This window comes from Pinus tabuliformis, chromosome 6 (genome assembly GCF_031772625.1).
Source record: "Pinus tabuliformis cultivar Carrire ecotype Pingquan chromosome 6, CPIR1, whole genome shotgun sequence".
In the NCBI taxonomy this organism is placed as follows: Eukaryota; Viridiplantae; Streptophyta; class Pinopsida; order Pinales; family Pinaceae; genus Pinus; species Pinus tabuliformis.
Window position 1 is genome coordinate 571,011,255 of NC_142292.1, and position 12,920 is coordinate 571,024,174.

The 12,920-nt window shown below is 36.2% G+C and overlaps 1 protein-coding gene across 4 annotated transcripts; it reads right to left on the reverse strand.

The window, feature by feature from the left end:
• Positions 1-120: 120 nt before the first annotated feature.
• Positions 121-12,278, reverse strand: LOC149259800 (U1 small nuclear ribonucleoprotein 70 kDa-like). Of its 4 annotated transcripts, XM_089419124.1 has the most exons (11): positions 11,594-12,278; positions 9,551-9,665; positions 7,632-7,711; positions 3,761-3,836; positions 3,439-3,503; positions 3,195-3,257; positions 2,144-2,225; positions 1,831-1,993; positions 1,658-1,732; positions 1,141-1,571; positions 121-259 (listed from the first exon to the last, which is right to left on the reverse strand). In XM_089419124.1, the coding sequence occupies exons 1-10, from the start codon at positions 11,690-11,692 to the stop codon at positions 1,178-1,180; spliced, it is 1,212 nt and encodes a 403-aa protein (XP_089275250.1). In that variant the 5' UTR covers positions 11,693-12,278; the 3' UTR covers positions 121-259; positions 1,141-1,177. The 4 variants fall into 4 exon arrangements, with proteins under 4 accessions (XP_089275250.1, XP_089275253.1, XP_089275249.1 ...); XM_089419127.1 differs by lacking the exon at positions 121-259 and having other exon boundaries at positions 717-1,532; positions 11,594-12,277; XM_089419123.1 differs by lacking the exon at positions 121-259 and having other exon boundaries at positions 717-1,571; positions 11,594-12,277.
• Positions 12,279-12,920: the final 642 nt, after the last annotated feature.

Consider the following 12,920-nt stretch of genomic DNA (forward strand, 5'->3'; position numbering starts at 1 on the left):
GGCATTTGTAATCAAGATATGGCAATGTACCAAAACATTCTAAGAAACCTCAACAGTATAAGCTATAAGAAACGCATACCATCAAGGAGACCAAGGGCACTGGACTCCCCCTAATAAGAATGGATATTGTGTTTTCTTATCAAGGGCATGCTGCCATTGAATGAAAACTATACTTTTCATCTCACCAAATAAAATAAGCCAGTTATAATTTCATTTCGTTGAATTCATTAAAAACGCCGACCTCTTACACTGCACTTGCCTGCATATCAAAAAACTTGAATTAAAAAAATCTACAGTGCCATGGAATTATCAAGCCTTTAATAGCGGTATATTACAAGCAGCATTTGTAATAAATGCTGAATCTATATAGGAAATCTATTATGTTTATTTGTTGAGCCAAGCTTCTCTATTAAATCCAAACCTTACAGCAGTAGAATGATCCTCCTGACATAGAAAACATGGAACATCACCTTACATCGTGAGCAATCTATGGGATTTTTTATTATTGGAAACATCCATATCACCAATCTTTTCAATATAAACTTGATACTATAAACAGAGAGTTTCCATTGATGTAAAAGTTCTGCAGTTCATTATCTTGCATATGATTTAACAGCTATAAACATACTAACAGAAGATTCATGTTCATGTATGGATCAGTGTAACTTCTATAAATAGTGAGATAGTACATGCAGATAAAACAAACAAAAGACAACTGCAATCATGGTAATGCCTCCAAATGGATAAGACACATATAAGCTTTCATGTCAAGTGTTGACGAAATTACCAGAACCACATTATAAGAAAATAGTGGAAGAATTGAATGTTTGAACGATTTTAAAAGGGGAATCGACACCTCCGTAATAATCCTAACATTCAAAACACTTGCATAAAGAGAGATCATTTATAGAACACAGCACTGCACCAATAGATCAACATCAGCAATAATCATTTGGCATCAGCTTTGAACTACTCCCAAAATATCTATATCCCAGTCTGCAAATTCACTGTTATATAACTTCTGAACACACCTCTATCAGAGCCACTATAGGTTCCATTAATGCTTTAAAATGAAGTCTTGTTGTATTTTCATTGTTTGTAGCAAATATAAAATGCTGTGAAAGAATAATATGTTCTCACCCTTTTTACCTACTGTTAAAAACCTTTATGAAGTTGTTCACCTCTCCCGTTCATAATCATGTGAATGAGAACGTTCTATACGATCTCTCTCTCTTTCTCTTTCACGAGGCCGATCACGTTCCCGATCACGATGGCGATCACGATCACGACCGCGATCTCTGTCCTTGTCCCTTTCACCTCTGTCCTTATCCCTCTCACCTCTGTCCTTGTCCCTCTCACCTCTGTCTCTGTCCCTTTCACCTCTGTCTCTGTCCCGATCTCTATGATATCTATCATGTTCTCTTGTGACATCACGATCACGATCATGATCATAGTCTCGATCTCGATCCCTACCTCGGCTACGCTCATGTGATCTCTCATGTGATCGTTCAAGTTCTCGTTCCCTCTCCTTCCTGTCACGATCGCGGTCACGATCATTGTCCCTTTCACTGCTAAAATCAAAAGAAAGCTAGAGCATAAATTCAATCATAACAAGAAAATTAGCCACAGAAAAAAAAAATTGAAAAATCAGAATTACCGATCATCATGCCGCTCTTCTCTTATCTTTGGCTCCTCTATCCGTGGTGGTCCAGCTGAAAGTAGCTGAGGTTCTCTGTTATAGTGGAGAAACAACCATCAAGCTTTGACCAATAAATTATCTCATAAAACTAAACATTCAAAAATCTTTGTGGAAGAGCAAATGTCACCAACCGTCCAGAGTACTTTTGATTGACTTCTTCACCACCAACCCTAGTAGATCCCAAGCCACCACCCAACCTTCGAGGTCGCCAATTTGGGACAGTTCTTCCACGCTCAACATCCACAAGCACTCTCTTATTGTCTATCTTGCGGCCATCTGCCTGCTTGTAGGCAGCTGCAAAATATAATGTATGCAATGCAATTGTCATGCACTTGGAAAGAAGCAATTAAATAATGATTTTAACAAAATTCAAAAAAAAAAAAAAAAGAATTTAACAGCATATTATAACAAAAAGGCTTGGTAAAAATGTTACAAAACACATACTCTTCATATCACGTGTGTGCATATACTCCACAAATGCATAACCTCTTGGCTTGTTTGTAACATTGTCATTGACCAGACGAACCTGAATATGGCACATATCACAAAAATAGCAAATTATAGCACGCTATTACTCTGCATTTTTGCTATGTCTATCTAGCAAGAAGCACATACACAGAGCACCACTCAAGCTTACACCCTACAATATTTCAAACTTCTAAACCTAAACTGGCACGGCAGACAGGCACTACGCCTCACTGGCCGTGCTCACCTTTGAGGTGTACAGCTTCGCCACGCAAGTTCAACTGGGAATGCACCACCATCATGGCAATTGTGTTGGCAGAAAACAAGCATGCAGGTGGCTGACTTACCAAAAGATACATGGAGCTTTCCCCCTTACCGAGGATGATATACTTAAAGCAAACTAAATGCTTAAAATGGAATTCTAGAAGAATACAAGCAGACTAATGCGGAAAGTTAACTTTGATCAACATTTATCTTGAATGAAAATTTCCTGTAAGAAAAACCTTAAATGCAACGTACCCAAGTCGCAAATAAATACAAACTTTCATAGGCTCCAATTCTAAGCATGATGAGCAGAGTCTAGGAATGAGTGATGAAAAACAGTACAATAGCTATAAAATACAGGTGGCTGACTTACCAAAAGATACATGGAGCTTTCCCCCTTACCGAGGATGAGATACTTAAAGCAAACTAAATGCTTAAAATGGAATTCTAGAAGAATACAAGCAGACTAATGCGGAAAGTTAACTTTGATCAACATTTATCTTGAATGAAAATTTCCTGTAAGAAAAACCTTAAATGCAACGTACCCAAGTCGCAAATAAATACAAACTTTCATAGGCTCCAATTCTAAGCATGATGAGCAGAGTCTAGGAATGAGTGACGAAAAACAGTACAATAGCTATAAAATACAACTGAGCAGAAGCATCATGTATAGAGCAAAACCTGACACAGAAACATGATCCAGCAAGAATTCTTACCCAAGAGCAACAAGTCTAGGCCACTTTGGGCATTGCTCTAAAATACCTACCCGCTTGATAGGCCCATAGACCTCAAATTCTCTCTTGATCTTATGCTCCGTTGTCTCATAACTCTGTATAAATGCACAGATAAGCTGAGTGGAATCATAGAAAAAACAAATTTAAGCATTCCTTATACTATATAGCAAGAATAAGGAAAGCAGTCACAAGATAGCCACTACATCTGCATGGGCATATTCAAATTTCATGTATTAATCAAAAGCTAGACAAACAAGATGTACCAAGGCAAATTACCAGTCTTGCAACGAACAGTGTCTTGTAGGGATCTCCTGACACATTTGGATCTTTGCTAGGGTCATCTACATCAATCACTGCAATGTTACAAAACTTCCACTGGTACCTACTACCATCCACTAAGCGCTTTAGCATTTTAGGGAAAATCAGATGTGACTAAGTCACATAAATGATAAAACCAATAATGGAAGACCACCTTACTTACACAGCTTCAAAATACATGGCACATTAAAAGAATTTGAGCCATATCACTTCATATCATAGCATGGAACTACCAACATTTACAATTTGTGTTAAGAAAATAGAAAATAATGTATATTACATTTCTCAAGCTCCTTTGCTGCCTGTTCAGCACCTTTCTCCAATCGAAGCCTATGTATTCTTGCCCTCCTTTGAGTCTGTCAGATGGAAGAAATACAAGAAAAAAATAGGATGATTTTCAAAACAACAAAAAATGTCACTATTTTTTTGACCCAGTAAATACCTGTATACTCGGTAAATACATTGACCCAGTCCAACCCATTTCAAATTTAACACTACTGTAATTTCTTATAAGTAGAAAAAACGCAGACAAGATTCTAAAAGGAAAAACAGTTATAGCAAAAAACACCAGCTCCACAGAACAAACTGCATTCAACTTTCAGTTATAAGGATTGTTGGTTCCTAGATTATTCAAATTATCACATATCTAGATAAGATTGCAACTCCAAAGCGAGTCATCAGTCTAATATAACAAGACTGGAGAATTATTACTGAATCAATGGCATACACTAATCAAAGGATATTAATAAGCAAACTAGCTGTTAGGCAGACAACAGAATAGTCTAGATTGTTAACCGGCCCTCAACTTATTTGAAAATGAATCCATCTTTTATTACAGGGGTGCAGATTCACCAATACTTTATTCATTTGTCATCCAATCGATGGTATGCCCCTTGGTAATACTGCACATCTCACAACATTTCTCTAATGTCCTGAGTTCATGAACCCCGGTAATTTTTTTCCCTGATGCCAATGTTTGCAACTACGAGGCATCTTTCAGTTGCCAAAGTCACATTCACAGCCATTGGTTTCTAGATAATAGATTCACCAGCACAAGCATAGCACAGATTCAACAGCTGAAAGAACTTAACATGCATCAATGGGTCTTGGCAAATATGAACAACCCTCACCCCTAAAAGCGGTGATATGGTGGAAAAATCTTAGGGAATATGGAGAAGAATCTCATAAGATAAGCCAAAATCTAAAGAATAGTTATTGGATAATAAAAATAGGGCTGGATTCAAATAAATGGCACTAAAATGGAAGAGGGGAAAAAATGTGTCTGAATTGAATATTCATTAATTGTTCCCTAAAAAGGCATGGCAATAGAGAATATATAACAGTTTAGGATACAATTAACTAGGTCAGAACTAGACATAAAGTATAGACTTCTTAAAAAACAGGATAGGAGTATTATATGATCATACAAACAGAGGTGATACTCAAAACAATATCAAAAAGAAGTGCCCACCATATTTGATTGAATTATGGGATGCTGTGTTTCATAGTGACCTGAAATATAACTCCCATTGTTATGGGAATGATAACCTGAGATAGAGTAGCCAAGGTTCCTACACTAGCAAAAAAAGTATGGCTCCTTGAGATTTCCATTTATGGTCTCGCAAGTATGTGCATGATTGAATGGCAATAAGCACTTGCATCATGGAATGATAATAAGCACATCATGGAATGGTAATACGCACTTATAAAGTAAGATGGACAGGACCACAAGTACTGACAAACACTGTTACTGGAAATGTCTACCAGAAGTGTGATACACTGTTACTAGAAATGTCTACCAGAAATATGATACACCCTTCAGCATTTTGGACCCTGGAACAGGGGAAATATGGGAAAAGCTAGAATGAAACATTTCACAGATGCCTCAGATTCTGGAAATAGCATTTCAGACCTGACGGCCATTTCTAGCACAGTTCGCCAATGCTAGGAAATGTATCCAGCCAGAAACAACCCCACATCTCAGCCTAAAAATGACAAAACATCAGAAAATCCCAAGTTTTTATCCTAAGATTCTTGGGCGATCAGTAGTACAAGTTGTGTTGATTCTAATTTCTAATGCCGCGCACCCTATACATACAAGTTGTGTTAAGCCTAATTTTTAATGCTGGGTAGCCTATACATACAAAAGAAAAGATCCACACCATATGTTGTATCTAGCCTTTTCTGAAAATTCACCATGTCCATTTCCCCCATCTCCAGATCTGTTTTAGTGCAGCTTAACACAGACATTTATCTAGAATCATATTTAGGGCTTCAAAAAGATTATTTGTTTCTCAGAGTTTAAAGTTACTATTCAAATCCATCTCCAATACAATTACAGTTATTATATTTTTCACTGTTTGCCTGGCCATTATGTTATCATTATTTTTCACTGTTTGCCTGGCCATGATGTTATCATTATTTTTCACTGTTTGCCTGGCCATTATGTTATCATTCCAAGTAAATCTACATTAGTAATGCATTCCAATCGAATGCAATGTGGTCAGGTAACTGTTAAACTTCTTGTGATATACTAAACTCAACAACACTAAAGGTATCAGAATTTTTGAAAAGCCTTAGAAAGTGTTGTGGATGCACAAAACAATGTTTGTATATGTATATTTCATCAAATCTCTACAATAGTTTTAGAAACTAATTTCCGAAATAAAAGATTTAAAAGTAAATCAGATCCGACGTGCAGAAACAGAAAAGTAATTTAACCCCAAAAATGTTAGATTGTCCTATAGTTTAGTGTCTTGACAGCTTTCTGTAATTACACATTTGCCAGAGCTCTACTCTTTCTATTGCATCCTTTCTTGTTATTTATTTCAAGGCATGATTTCAAATTAAATACAAAATAATGACATTTCATTTTGAACAGTGTTGATTTATTTTCTTCTGCTTATTATAATATTCACCTTCTAGTTTTAAATCCAACTCCATCACCATTTTCTACCCTATGTTACTGCGCAGAACAGCGCCATATGGTATGACAAAAAGTGAGGTAGCCCCTACCAACCATTCAAACTCATTATACACATCAGTAAAGTTTATGGCAAAGCCTGACATAAATCATTTTAGAAAAAAATGGTAGAAAAGACTTTGATAAGATAAATAAAATTCATATGAACAAAGAACAGACTATAATATAACAATTTTCCAAGTTTCTTACCATTGCTTCATATGGACAAAGAACAGATTAAGATATAACAAATTTCCAAGTTTTCTTACCACTGCTTATTTAATATGTTATCAAAATCCCACAAAATAATGCAACGTGAGAAAGTGGGGATATGGGAAAAGGAATCGACTGCTGCTGCAATTGCCTGCTAAATCAAATGACACCATAGCAAGATCGCAATGTGGCAATTAATAGCTGTCCTTAATCACCGAGAAAACACAGATCACAAAATTAAATGTTTTCATCAACACTAGCTCACGTTTTATCATTCTGATGCTGTCTGCCTCAGATGTCATATGTCCCTAGAATTAAATAGAAAATGATAAGAACTTATTTGAAAAGAAACAAACCAAACTAAGATTACTGTAAGCTGCATTCTTATTTGGAATTGACGCAATGAAAACAAAATATTGAACATCTAAAAAATCCAATATTTCCTTTTGAAACCTTCCCCAGGATAACCACTTCGCCAACAAGACTGTTGGAACCAAAGAAATCATATTATATTATGCAATATTGCTAGTGACCATAATACTCATAGGAAATGTATTAGATTTTCCATTATTAGTTGGACTCCATATTATTGCCCATTCCAGAAAACTATAATGAGAAAATGTATTTCATATATAACTGTTAACACCTGAATCAGATATCCAGAGCAATTTGGCATATCATAAGACCCTATGAAGTAAAATTTCTTACACAATACAAATCTAGGAATATTACCACCCTCATGCCTTGCAAAAATAAAAATAAAAAATTATCAGAAGGATGAGAATAGGAAAGAGTTTAGCCCTCTCTTGAGAATATATCTGATATGTTTTGACCTTATTTTCAAAGTCAAACGAGAGAAAATAACCCTGTCAAATATATTCAATGCAATACTTAGCCCATTATACAAATTCAAGAACCCTCTAATTCTATTGTCGACACTCAATACAAACAAAAGCCAGAGAATGATAAAATATACCGGAGTTTCAACATGTGGAACAGGAGGAGCATACTCAGTATCTCCTGGCTCTGCAAAATTTTGGACAAACTGTGCCATCCCTGTTCACAAAGAAAGCAAACTTCAAAACTTAAGAGCAATCTGACAACCAAAATGGAGATTACAAAACAATTTGCATAATAAAACAACAAAATGAAATCCCCATAAAAGAACTTTGCAAGATCTTGGCATCATTTGAAAAAGAGTAAAAACCAACATATCTTGACCTGAAAGAAAGGACATGAACCCTGGGGGCCTCAACAGACTCAAACCTGACATATAGGCTAGCCAACACCATTTTCTGGCATCCTACAAAATATACATTTAAGAACTATATTTTCTGCACCCCAATGCAAGCCAACAAAGAGAATATCCCAGCCTAGGGGTCAGTTGAAGAGGATCTCTAAATTCGGAGGATGAGCCTAGTGGTCAGTTGAAGAGGATCTCTAAATTGGAAGGATGACATTCCCTCAGACAGTTCTTCAAATGAGAAGACCAACTCATGCTAGTGATGCATGTAGACTTGCTAGAAAACATGGCAATCGCAAAGCTAGCATCCCTACCAATGTTATCAGAACCGAACCGGAAAACCCTCTGAACCGAGAGCCCATCAAAACCAGACAGGAACCAGTAAAAAACCAGTCGACCAACAACACATAAAATAATCAAATTTTAAAGAAAAACATATATATTCATGTGCATCCATATGAATCCAAATTATTTATGAACAAATAAGCAAAAGTTCTTATTTATATAGCATGTAAGCGTGCATGTGTCCAAAATAGCATCGAGTGCAATCGGTCTCTGAACCAAAAATAGTAAAATACATCAACAAACAGGCTCTAGATGACCTCTAGCATCCCAAAAAAATCATGCTACAACAAATGCCTACCTATCATCAAAATCATTGCCTATATTGAGATTTTCATCATCAATATCAACCTCTAAGCATTAAAATAACATAGAAAAAATGTAGCACGTCGAGTCAAGATTTTGTTTGAGTGATGGATACATTTTTAGTAGGGTCGTGATAGAGGAGTTCAACAACCAATCCCACTAACATCAAGGATAGATGGTTCGGTGCTCTTGATTAAATATTAGTTCCATACACTTGTACATGACCAAACCCGATGGGAAGATTGAAATCCCCCCAATCCTGAAATCCTGAAAAACTGTTAAGTCTGCTGGATTTTGAGTGAGATCTAAAATTCTACTTTCTCCATATGAAATCCAATGAGGTCAGAACCACTCTCAAATATCCCGAGTCATTTCATGGTAATGTTAAATTCTTGAAGTAAATGGTAATGTTAAAAATTTAAGTAAAGAAGAATCTCACTTTTACTTCAAGAATTTAACATTACCATGAATTGCATAGAAATATCAGGGCCATAAGGCTTGAATATTATAGGCTGCTCCACTCAAAATTCCTATTTTTTCATTAAAAAATTGTGTTTCAAACATCTTTGATCAACTTATACTGAACCAGCCAGTTCAGAACAAAACCAGCAAGTTCGGTGAAAAAAAGGCCAGTTCGGCACCGAACCGGACATTTCCGATTGCAAACCTCGAACCAGACCAGTTTGGTCCCCAAACCGGTCGGACCGGTCGGTTCCACTAGCTCCAGTCTGGTTTTGATAACACTGATCCCAATCTAGGGTTCTGTTGAAGAGAATCTATAAATTTAGAGAATGACTCATTCCCTCTGTCCTCAGTTCTTCAAATGAGAAGACCCGCCCATGCTAATCATGTATGTAGAATTGCTAGAAAACACGATGAGCATAGATCACAGATTCAACTAATTAACAGAAAATGGTAAAGGCCAATAACAAACCATTGTTTAAGAGAATGCACACGTTAGAAAGAAGTCACAGAAATAACGTAAGCAGAAGGTTTAACTATACCAGTGTATGATGGCATTTTTCTCTTCTCCGGTGGTGGCTTATATTCAAGTGGAGGCCGTGGCTCAAAAAGCTTCAGTAGATTGCTAGTAAGACCTGTTGGGTGACTTTGCCCTATCTGCACATAATCAACAAGAGTCAGAGAATAAGAATCTATAAACTAGCACTTACATATCCAAAACATCTAAAGGCTCATAGTAGCTTTCCAAAACTAGAAAAATTGAAATGAAGGGCATGGATGACTTAGACAAAGATTGTTGAGGAGCTTCTACTTTACAAATTTATTTTTAATGTTATCTCTTTCCAGCACGTTTACAGAGAAAGGAATGGAGAAGCTGATGCTCTCTTTAAGGCAAGTTTGCAGTTGGCTTCCAGTTTGTGGCATGTGCATGAAGTCAAAGAGGATCAGTCCTCTGCATAATTTCACAACCTTGTTTGAAAATCTTGTTCAGGATGACTGCTCGGGCAGCTATGCTATCAATTTTACTCTTTTCAGATGGTTCCTATCAATAACTCTTTTATTTACTCTGGCCATTACAGACATTTTATAAATTTTTCAAATGATGTTTGAAGACTATTTGGATCCCTCAATGGATGCTCAATGAAGTAATATTTTAGGACTGTTAGATGGCATGAAGATATCGAAAAATGGTTAAAAGCATCTACACCATCTATATGGATGAAAATATAATTTTTTTCCGAGGAAACAAAAAATTAGATAAAGAGTTTCGAAATCCAGACAAATTGAAATAATGGGCATAGATAACTTAATGAAGGGTCACTTCAGACATACTATATAGTATATACAGCAGATTAAACCAAAAGAAATATTGGGTATTGTACTTCACAAATAACAATGTCAGTGATTGATGTGTATTCTAAGAGAAATGAGGAAAATTCACAAAAATTGGCCAAATTAAATTTGAACTGCAGACAAGGAACATACTAAAAGCATTTGGTGACATAACTGGAATAAAGGAAATATTACAAAGCGTTTGGCGAAAAAACTATCTGCTTGCAAAGCTATAACAGCTTAGTCTTGACAGCACCCACTCTTCTTATCTCCATAAAAGGGCAATCCTAATATGAGAAGAGTACAGTAAGATGAGGAAAGAATCATCCAAGTGGAGAAACCCAAAAGACTCCGATGGATAACACAATGTTCTGCTGACTGCATCAAGTTTTAACTGAAAAAATCATCAAGCTTTGATGAAAAGAAAATAAGGCTCAGAAAGGCAAACCTGAACGGAAAGAGATTAAGGAAGAGTCATAAAAGGAGTTTATGTATATGATGATGACGTTTGGAAAGGCCCAGCAATCTGGATACCTGGGAACTGGACTTCTACTTCCCCCAGTATTTTCTTCTATTAATATAAATGCTTCTTTTACTGGCAAAACGTAACCAGATTTGGAATTCTTAAGAGATGACTTATAAAGTAGCAAATGTATCAGAAAAGTTTTCACGAAAGTTTACCTCATTCATCTGCCAGCGGATGGCCCCTAACATTAATATCGGTCGTCTATCTAATCTACTAAATCATATTTCTATGATCTATGGATCAACCCGTTTGCACAAACAATAAAATGAGTCATAATGCGCACAAGTATAGTAACCTGCTACAAGGTTAGAATGTAAATCTAAATATCAGTAAATTCGGAACTGGAATTTGTTAAAGACTTAAATATTTCAGTAAAGAAATAGCATGCATCGAATTAACGCTTTGTAATAACCTTTAGAATCCACAAACCCTGTAAACTGTGAAATTATCACGTGTTATTTTCCATCCATCAATGTTACAAGCACGGGATCTACCGAGTAAATCTAGACTAGCTGACGAAATAGACAAGTATATATAACACAGATAACTTAAGCCTAGGGTTTTAGTCATAAGCCTTTACGACGAAGTAGCTGTAGTGCTGGGTTATATTTTTCAGTGTTGCAACAATGGGACGTACACCGTAAGAATTTAACTCTTAGGATTTCAAGAGTAAACGATCACGTAGAAATAAATATTTAAAAGGTTATTTTCGGAGATTTGAACTTACCAATTTTAACTGCAGAACTGTGGCTCGATTTTGGGCCTTCGTCCGCGCTTGAACCGCCGCATCTTTGTTGCGCATAAAGGCATCGCCGTAATCCCCCATTGCTGCACGAGAAAACTAGAGAAAACCCCCTCCGTCCTTTTGGTTTGTCCAAAATGGCTCTCTTTTTGTCCAGAGTCGCAGTAAAACAATTGTTTTCGACAAGGAAACGGACAAACGATTGTTTTCGGCGAGGAAATGGAGTTACACTTAGAAAATCGGAATGGCTTTGTCAGAAAAACGCCACTGATAAGCTCTTTGCTACGAAATGCTTAAGATCTTGACGAGGGTTTTGGAGGATCTACGAAATGCTTATGATCTTGACGAGGGTTTTGGAGGATCTTGGCGAGGGTTTTGAAGGAACGAGAAAGGGTTTGACGGAGAGCTTAATTAAACGGAGATTTTAAATGCATTTGCTGAACGTCTCAAATCCGGAATTAAATCGGTTTCCATGGAACTTCAGGGCATTCTGATGGAGGACTCGCGCTCCCGTCTAGTGGAGAAAACTCGGTAGGTCATCATGAAAACAACCAATGCGCTCCTTTTGTTCCCAATGAAAAAGGAACAGATCTGCAGTCTAGGTAAAGTGTTGCACCTCGAAAAGTTGTGAGAGAGAGGCCTTTTATGTGGGGGAGGAATACACTCGACGAGCATATTCACACAAGTTCGATCACTAGTATGTTACGTTGTTGTAGTTCACATTCTTCAACCAATCGGTATTAGCATTACCTAATATGTTGTTATGTTGTTGTTGTTCACATTCTTTAGCCAATCCGTATTAGCATTACCTAATATGTTAGTAGGATGAATGAGTTAGATTTTTGTGATCTATACTCATTTTCATTATTTTGACCATGTTTTAATCACATTATTGTTGGTTGGATGAATGAGTTAGATTTTTGTGATCAATACTCATTTTCATTATTTTAACAATCTTTTAATCACATTATTGTTGGTTGGTTGATGGTTTTTTGAACGATTTAATATGGTTTATTCTCAAAACAAAGTTGAAAAAACAAGTCTATTATTAAGCTTAAATAACATAGATGCATTCATTCTCTATCATAACGTTTACTTTTAATTAAAATATTGTTTTTATCATAAGTTCACTTTTAATTAAAATATTTTATTTTCTTCACTGCTATTTTTGGAACTGGATGCATCTATGTTATTGAAATCTAATACTAGATTGGTTTTTCAACTTTGTTCTCGGGGTGAACTACATTAGATGGTTCAAAACATTGACCAACAAACAATAATGTGATTAATCCAAAAGACATTCTTGGATGAA

Coding starts and splice junctions, on each gene's coding strand:
- LOC149259800 (XM_089419124.1), bottom strand. CDS start 11,692: ATGGGGGATTACGGCGATGCCTTTATGCGCAACAAAGATGCGGCGGTT. Junction 2,226..3,194: donor TCTATGGGCCTATCAAGCGG/GTAGGTATTTTA, acceptor TGCCATATTCAG/GTTCGTCTGGTCAATGACAA. Junction 1,572..1,657: donor GAAGAGCGGCATGATGATCG/GTAATTCTGATT, acceptor TTTTGATTTTAG/CAGTGAAAGGGACAATGATC.